This window comes from Hipposideros armiger, unplaced genomic scaffold (genome assembly GCF_001890085.2).
Source record: "Hipposideros armiger isolate ML-2016 unplaced genomic scaffold, ASM189008v1 scaffold_469, whole genome shotgun sequence".
NCBI lineage: Eukaryota > Metazoa > Chordata > Mammalia > Chiroptera > Hipposideridae > Hipposideros > Hipposideros armiger.
The window spans coordinates 1,405,681-1,415,100 of record NW_017731819.1 but is presented as its reverse complement, the minus strand read 5'-3'; the positions used below and the strand labels follow the sequence as shown (position 1 = coordinate 1,415,100).

Sequence of the window (9,420 nt, the reverse complement as noted above, 5' to 3'; positions counted from 1 at the left end):
CACCTTCTATAGTTATCTTTTGAAAACTCTTTCCAATATTTGAGTTTACACTGTTAGTCAAATTTTCCTCTTATCTTTAGTCTTTGAGGGATAATGTTTAGTGGTAGTGTTGCATTTTCCGAGAAAAATTTATAAATCTTGATGACTTGATTGGTAGTCTGACTAAGGATGAGAAATTATTGAAGAGTAAATGTTTACTTGATTTGGATATATTTCAAGTAAATCTGACACATGGCCATTAGCTGTAGCCCAAGAAAGAATTCAGAGTTCTGGAAAATATTTCAGAATGACAGCTTTGAGTAGTTTAAATATTTTTGCCCTGGTTACTTGGATAACAAACTGCAATAGGATCCTAAGAGAATCAGAAAATGGTCAAGTAAGTGCTTCCAAAATATGCTGAGTTAAGATGGGTGGTAAGGATGTAACGTTCTCTTCTATAAATGGTATTAATTTAATTGTAAGATATTGCTACTGTGGTGGGAACTCAGTATTGGAGAATTTGCTTTAAATTAAAGTTTGTGATATTGGTTTCTGATTGTAACTTGTTCAGATCTGTGTGAAAAAAAGCTTCTAGCTGCCATAGCAATCAATATCCATAATAGAAGATAGATTTAAGCATTTGAATTGAATATTCTTTTGTTCACTGTCAGTTTAAAAATATGAATTCCTGTTAGATTTTCCAAACAGAAAGATCACATTAAACCCGAGTTTGTTTTTGTTTGACTTTACAATGGTCGTATGATAAAAAATTAAAAAAAAAAAAAGTGCCCAAATGATATCATATTTTGTTGTAGGTTCTAAAAGGGCTTTTTCATATATTGCCCAACACTTACTGACATGTGTTTAAAATGAATAAGTAAAATTTGACTTTAGCATATTCTTAACTGTCTCTCAAAATGTATACTAATGTCTGTGGTCTGTTGAAAGGGCATGAAAATGCCTTTGAGATAAAGCTTCTCATAAGGGATTGTTGCTTTGAAGTTAGAAGTTGGTTATTTAGTTTGGCCTTTTGTACCAATTCAGCCTGACATTTAGTGCCTTTCCAGTATAGCTTCAACCTAGTTTAGGTCCTGATCTTCCATTTTTCAGTCCATGAAAGTTCAACAAGTACTTATTGTGTGCCCACCTTGTCATTAGGTGCTATAGGTAACTAGTTCTCAAATATGGGGTTTACTGATGGACTCATTTAGAATCTCCTGTAGCTTTTAAATATGCTCATATACATTCCAGCCTTTGGAATACCATTGGAAATTCTGATTCCTCGGTCTGGGTGATCCTAATAATTTGTGTGTTTTAAAAGTTCCCCCAAGAGCTTCTCATGCACAGCCAGGTTTAGAAACTAGGGCTGTGATACACAAGATAATCATGGCCCTCAGGAAGCATAGAAGAGACAGATAATGTAATAACACAAATAATTATGATACAAGGCAGAATATAATTTGGGGGAGAATTGACAGCTGAACAATAGTGAGTTTTCTGACCCATGAACAAAATATATATATCTCTCCATTTATTTAGGTGGCCTTTAACTTTTCTCAGGAATATATTATTGTTCTCACTGTACAGGTCTTGCACACCTTTTGTCAGATTTATCCCTAAGTATCTCATAGTTTTGATGCTATTGTAAATAGTATTTTTTCAATATCTATTTGTCATTACTAGTATATAAAAACACAATAAGGTTTTCAATATTCATCTCACATCATTGCTAAAACTCACTTAATTCTGGCAGCTTTTTAAAAACTCCTTCAGGTTTTCTGTATAGACAATCAAACTGTCTGTAATGAAGACAGTTTTATGTTTTCCCCTTTATCATTATGAAATGACCTTCTTTCCCTGGCAAGTCTTTGCTCTGAAATCTACTTTGGCTGATTTAATATTGCCACTCAGATTTTAGCTAGTGTTAACATGATGTATCTTTTTCTATCTTTTTACTTTTTTTTTTTCTATTCTGCCATCTTGCCACACTTTTTCCCATTGTTTTACTTTTAACTGTTTGTGACTTTATATGTAAAGCACATTGGCAGCATTTAGTTCGGTCTTGCTTTTTTTTCCCTCCATTCTGACAATCTCTGCCTTTAATTGGGGTGTTTAGACCATTTATATTTGATGTGATTATTAATATGGTTATATTTGAATCTATCTTGCTATTTGTGTTCTTTTTGTCCTAGCTGCTCTTTGTTTCCTTTTTCCTTTTTTGTAGCCACCTTTTGGGTTTATTTTGTGATTCCACTTTTATCTTTATTTTTTATTATAGTCTATCTTCAAATGATATTATACCACTTCACTAATAGTAAAAGAACCTTATAATAGTACACTTCCATTTTTCCTGTCTCGGTCTTATAATACTGTTGTGAATTTTTTTTTTACATGTGTTATAAAACCCCACAATAAGTTATTATTTTTGTTTGAACAATCAGTATCTTCTAAAGAGATTTAAACAATAAGAAAAAGGCTTATGTATTTACTCATGTAATTACCACTTCCAGTGTTCTTCATTCCTTTGTGTAAATATGTATTTCCATCTACTATCATTTTTCTTCTGCCTAAAGGACTTCTTTTAACATTTCTAACAGTGTGGATATTGCAGTATGTGACAAATTCAACTTTGTATGTCTGAAAATGTCTTTATGTTACTTTTGTTTTTTGAATGGTATTTTACATTTGGTAGCATTCTAGCTTGATAATTTTATAATTTTTGGAGGGAAAAACTGCTGTTACATAAATACACATTCTTCATTATATATTGAGGCCATTAAAGCTTTTTGCCTTGTGAAACTCAACAAACCTTTCGTTTTCAAAGTGTCAGTTTCCAATAATAGAACACACTTTTTATGTTATCTTATGCTAAGGCATTTAGATGTCTAATTTGAAACTAAGGCTGAATTATGACTTCTTTGTACTTAGCTGTCTTAATGGTACTGGAGGAGTTATGGGTTTGAAGAAGCAGAAGGGAGAAAAGACTTCAGGTAATGTCTCAAGATGTTACCCCTTTTTCTGTTTCCATTCTGTGGTTTTCTACAGCACTTAGTACTTATTTTTATTAGCACTGTCTATTACACTGTGAATTCTTTATATGTTCAGTACTCAGTGGAGTGCTTGATACATGTTTGAATGGTTTATTTTCAGTAGCAACCAGACTATGTATCTACGTAACTGAGTCCTAGGCTAATTGTTTTTATATGAAAAGATTGTCCATCTTGTTAGGAAATTTTTGCAGCAAGATGGTAGTAAAATGATGAAATTAGGTAAAAAAAAATTTTTCCCCTTCATAAGAGACCATAAGAAGCGTATTATTATTTGAATATACTACTTTGACAGGATGCCCATTCCTATGCCCATCCACAATTTATAAATATATCATATTCATGTTTGATAGTTTATTTTTTCCAGGCAGAGGGAAAGCATGGTTTTCATTTTAGTGCCAGAAGTTATCCAAGGAAGGAACATTTTTTTAAAAATATGCTCAAATAGTTTATGCTTTTATAACTGTCTTTCGTGCCTTCTTTGCAAGTGGATTTCTGGGCCAACTTTTGACTTTTACGCTTCACAGATATGGATTTTAGAAATATAAGAAACACGTTTATTCTGAAGGTAGACAACAAGAAAGCTCAAATGATCACTATTTTTTCACAGACACATAAATTGCAAGAAAATAAGTTGATAATGTGGATGTTTATTTCCTCCCTCCGTTTTTTGTTGTTGTTTCCGTATGTGAGTTAGGCAGATCATGAGTAGAGATTTATCACAGTCTACCTCATCTTCTACAATATCAGTGGTTCAGTGCAATTGAAATTATTGCAAAATCTGGAAGTGCTTCCAGTATATTCTCTCCCTCCCTCCCTCTCTCCCTCCCTCCTTCTCTTCTCTCCTTCTCTCCTTTCCTCCCCCCTCTCTTTCCCTCTGTACCCCTCTCTGCCGGCCTCCCTCTCCTTCCCCTCTCTCCCTTCCTGCTCCCCTATCTCTCTATCTCTCTCATATTGGCTGTCTTGAGAATTCTCTAGCCTCACTCACTTAACTTTCTGTTCCTTAAGCAGGCCATGTTCCTTCTTTGCACATGCTCATCTCTCTTCTTGAAGCATTCTTTCCTTCTTTTTACCTGGCTAGCTCCTCTGTATTCACAGGATCTCAGTTTAGATGTCCACTCATCTGGGAATCATTCCTTGACCTATCAAGCAATGAGAGGTATTCCTCCTCTGCATGCTTATAGCATCTGCACTAATGCCTATGGTAGACTGTATTGTAAATGCCTGTATCTTTGTATCTCAGACTATCAGCTTCATGATAGTCCATGCCTAGCTTGTTTATTGCTGGATCTTCTGAGCCATGTGCAGTGTTTGGCATATAATAGACACTCAGTAAATGTTTGTTGGATGTATGGGTAGATGAATATCTAATTGGTTCACTGCATTTTTTACTAAGATTATATCATAAACATTTTCCTGAGTTGTTAAAAAAAGCTTTATAAACATAATTTTAAATAGAAACAAAGTATTTTCTTATTTTGTCATATGGATAGCTCATAATTCATGTAACCATTCCCCAGTTATTTCACTTCTTAATTATCTAATTTTTCACTGTTATAACAATGTGCTGAACAGATAGCTTTGTTGGTTAAACTTTGCCTATGCTTGTGTGGGGGAGGAAGAAACTTTCCTCTACCCTCAAGGTTCTGTCAGCTGGTTTAATAATTAAATCTATATGAAACAGATTAACAAGAGAAAATGACCAAATTTAATTACATATGTATGTATGGGAACTCCACCTACATGAGACAGTCAGAGACCCCACATACAGGAGAGGTTCAAAGATAGAAAGGGAAAATGAGGTATGTGTGACATTCTGAACTAAGGATGAGGTAAGGTGTCGGGGTTTCAGAGGTGAGAGAGGTCAATAAGAAGAAGAGATGTTCAGTAATTAGTAGTTTGCCATGACATGATTAATAGATAGCTCAAAAAAAGGTTATTGTTTTTTTTGGGGGGGGGCTGGCCGAGTGACTCAGTTGGTTAAGAGTTGTCTTAAGAGCATGAGCTCTGAGCAACAGGGCTGCCTGTTGGATTCCCACATGGGCCAGTGATGCTGTGCCTGAGCTGAGCTGTGGCTGAGCTGCCACCAGGTGGCAGGGTGGCTCAGCTGATGTAACAACAAGATTGCCTGTTCTATGGTGGGCTACGCCCGCCCTCAACTAAACTGAACTTGGCACCTTGAGCTGAGCTGCCATCCAGATGACTCAGTGGAGAGAGCATGTGCTCTTAACAACAAGGCTGCTGGTTCAACTCCCGCAGGGGATGGTGGCTACACCCACCCGCAACTAAGATTGAACACAGCATCTTTTTTTTTTTTTTTTAAGATTTTTATTGGGGAATTGGGGGGATGGGAACAGTGCTGGGGAACTGGGGGAAGCCAAGCGAGTTCTTAACCATCGCGCCACTCGGCCGGCCCGAACACAGCATCTTGAGCTTAGAGGCCACGACGGGAAGCCAGATGGCAACTGGTGCCCTCCAAAACGAAGGTTGAAGAACAACAGCTTGGCTGTTTCCCTTCCCCAATTCCCCAACACTGTTCCCCTCCCCCAATTCCCCAATAAAATCTTAAAAAAAAAAAAAAGGTTGTTTTATATATATATATATATATATGTTAAGGAAAGGGTTGCTACTTGGGAGGCACAGATTAATTCCCCAACACTGTTCCCCTCCCCCAATTCCCCAATAAAATCTTAAAAAAAAAAAAAAAGGTTGTTTTTGGTGGTAACTTTTATTATGGGCAAGGCCCCTAATTTAAATCTTTAAGGGAGAAGTAACAGTTTCTCATGAGCCTGGAGGGTCTTGATTGTCTTCAGTTCAAAATAATTCACATGCCAAAGTGGCACATTTTGGGAGGCCTGTTCTCAACTGCTGCACTTGGTTATTTCCATAGAATGGTTATCAAGGCATTTTAAAGGCACTTAAAACTTTGTACATTACTTTTCAAAAATGTTGTACTGGTTTGAACTTTAACCAGTACTTTATGGAGGGGGTTGTTTTGCCATAGTCTCACCAGCTCTGATTAGTCCCATTTGTAAACATGTTTACCCATTTGGTTGATTAAAAATGGCATCTTTCTATTTGATTTGATCAAAGTTAGGTTATTTTCTCAAAATTTGTAAGCTATATTTATTCTTTTGTGAGGAAAACTAGCAGTATTTCTCCACCCATTTGTATATAAGACCAGTTTGAATACTTTTTGTCTTACATATTTATTAAATGTTTAAGCTTTTTCTATGGTAAATATCTAATAAAATTGATTGCCCCAAAGTTTGGATATGTTAGTAAAATCATTTAGTATGACTTTCCTAATTAATATTCAAAATGTTCATAATTCATAACACTATTACAGGGTGTCAAGTTCCCTGTTTTAAAAGTGTTTAAGATATATATTCTGTAAACATATAGACACTGCTTGGAAATGAGAGGTGGCATTTAAATTTCTTGAGGAGGTTGGCGTTTATATAGGACACTGTAACAGGTACTTAGGATTCAGAAGGTGTGATCTGATGTGTGGGTGGAAGAACAGACATTGTGAGTTCACCTGGGAAGCTCTGCTTCCAGGAGGAAACCAGTCTATCCTGATAGAACATTCTAAACTCACCTATCCTTGACTAGCTGGTCTGGTAGAAAGATAAATGTAAATCAGAAGATACATGTTCTAATCTCATCTCTGAAATCAGCCTGCTTTGTGACCCTTCACAAATTACTTAATATTAGTTTCTCAGTGCTTATGTGATTCAGTTTTATTCAGCTCTAAAAATCTTTGATTTCATTATCCAGGGGACAAAAGCTATTGTGAATCCAGTTATTCTTGTGAATATGTATAGGCTTGGAGAACAATTCATTCTTATTGAGAACTGTTTGGGGAAGATAATAGGAAAATCCCCCATACTGGCAAATTTTTTTAGGTAAAATGTACTCCCAAATCCTAGATTATTTCGTTTGATACATAAATATGGTAAAATTTAATTATTTTTGTGCCGTTTGCTGAGCTAGAGAACTGTATATTCAGTGTTTTCTCTTTCAACATGACCAGAAAACCACAGTTGGGATAAATTTAAACAGTGCAGAGAATTTCTTAAGCCTGGATATTGTCTAAACAGAGAGATTACTTAGGGGAAGAAAATTAGGTGTAAATCCATCAGTGATTTTTAAGAAAAGTTATTATTTAAGCAAACATTGCCTCGGCTTAATTAAATGCTGTAATTAAAAGTCACAAACGTTAGCCCTTGTCTGGCTTGAGAACGCTGCTGAGGCCGCTTTCTAAACCAAAGGAATCTGACTGCTCTGTGTTCGACTTGTTAGGTCTGGCTCAGTGCGCTGAGCTCTGCTGGCAGCTGAGAGGGGAAGCCGGGAAAAGACAAGTTCCTGGTGCAAAGGTTGCTCTGCAGCATAATTTAGGCCTTGGAGGAGCTGCAGTTGTCACGCTCTACAAGATGGGTTTTCCCGAAGCCGCCAGGTAAGTGGCATTCTGTGTTTTGTCCGGCAGTGAATCCTTCTGACTTTTCACAGCTGATGACGTTTTACATGTCAAAAGTCCTAATTTTATTGTCTTAGTACTCAAAGAATAAGTATCTCATTACATTGATTTAATAGCATGGCTTTAAAACTTTAAAACTGACCATTAACTTTTAGACTTAATCAGCCTTAGGAAAATTTTGTTCAAAAAGGAGGCAGCATATTCAAAAGAGAGTGCTGAACTAGAAGCCGGAGCTGGCTGGGTGCTTGTCTCAGCCCTGCCAACTTGAGTAATTTTAATTTAGGAAGTCACTTTATTTCCTTTCCCACAATTTGCCTTCTCCCCATAGCCTCCGAGGCTTCTGAGGTTGTCTGGAGAAAGTCAAACAATTGATTGGATCTCTGCAAATTTATTCCGAAGCCAGCTGAGCCCTCGCTGCTGCTAGAATCTGTTTTATTTCTCTTGCTGATTTTCTTCCTGTCCTTGTCAAATGCCTGTGCTCCTCAAATCTCTAAAGCACTTCCTTTTCCAAGCCTTTCAGCATCCCTCAACTAACTCACTCTTCTCTCAGAGAAGTGCTTCTCCTTCCTAGAGCAAAAAAGTCCCTCTTCCTTTTCAAGGCCCAGCTTTCCTTTTTGCATGCTTTTCTTTCCAACAACTTCTGTAACTGTGTCGCAAAAACTAGGTATACCCTCTTCCTTTTGTCTTCCTTTTGCAAAGATACTCATCTTTGCCTTTCTATTGACTCCTTTCTCTCTGTCAGCAAACGTGCAGGTCTTTTGTATTCTAAAAAATCTGTTTTTCTCCTTGCCTTACTTAATTCTTCTCTTTCTTGATGAGCCTTTTATTTTACATTGAGCCACTGTTGTTTTTTCATGCTGAAATATCTTACAGCCTAGTTTCTGACTTCACCACTGAGGTCCGGTAAGGCCACCAGTAGTCTGATTATGAAATTGTGATATGTCCTTGTCTTTATTTTTCACCCTTACTCTCTAACCCTGCTGTAGCTTTCAACACTGATTGGCTCCCCTTTTTCTCTTGAAATTCTCGGTATTTATTCACACTTTTGTTCCACAAAGGATATGCAGCCCACTTCACTAACAGAATCCTTTATATCCTTATGTTTTGCAGGCTCTTGAGTCTACTCTCGGTCCTTTCACTCTTTTTTCTCTGCCTGAAAATATCATTTCTGTTGTGTAAATTCTTTGCTTTAAGGCTCATCTCAGGTACCATCTTCCTTCAAATATCCACAGCACTTTGTACCTCTTGGGTCCCTATTTAATTTTGGTTTAATTGTACTGTATCTAGCTTGTTTTTATTCCCTTTATTATATGAAACCTTGAGGCCTAAGACTGTGACTGGCTTCTCCCCACCCCTCTGAGGATCTCTCTCATAGTGGGTAAATGTTTATTGACTTAAATCAAATAAAAAGATGGTAAGCTAGGAATTTTAAGTTTCCTCCTAAATATGATTCATTGGTTCTGCACTGTCCCCTGGAATTCCATCCAGTTCACATTTGGAGTTGAACACCCTTGGTTAAAAGCCAAACTATCAAGAGCTACCAGTCAGAATATTAATGTAGCCATCTAATTTTCTCAGAATAGAAGCTTATGAATTTTAGGCAATAAATTATATTTTAAACCTGGAATTCTCATAGTTCTTTTATTTTCAGGAGACTAAGTAATTGAGATACAGAATTGTTCACAGTAGCCATGGTTATTTCTGGGAAAGTGTAAATACGAAAAATCCAGTTATATTTTTTTGTTTGTTTTTTTAAGAATGTTGTTTTGTTAACTTCATCTTTTTTTTTTTTTTCTTTTAAGATTTTTATTGGGGAATCGGGGAATGGGAACAGCACTGGGGAATTGGGGGAAGGGGAACAGACAAGTTGCTGTCCTTTTGTTCTTCAGTCTAGTTGTGGAGGACATTGCTTCA

General features: G+C 36.5%; 1 protein-coding gene across 1 annotated transcript in view; it reads left to right on the top strand.

Annotated features, from left to right (window-relative positions):
• The window catches only part of SCP2 (sterol carrier protein 2), a 68,381-nt gene that overhangs the window by 22,280 nt on the left and 36,681 nt on the right, over positions 1 to 9,420 (top strand). Inside the window, exon 2 of the mRNA XM_019666388.1 lies at positions 7,332 to 7,485. Coding sequence (XP_019521933.1) covers positions 7,332 to 7,485 — 154 coding nt within the window. The remainder of the gene's footprint in view (positions 1 to 7,331; positions 7,486 to 9,420) is intronic.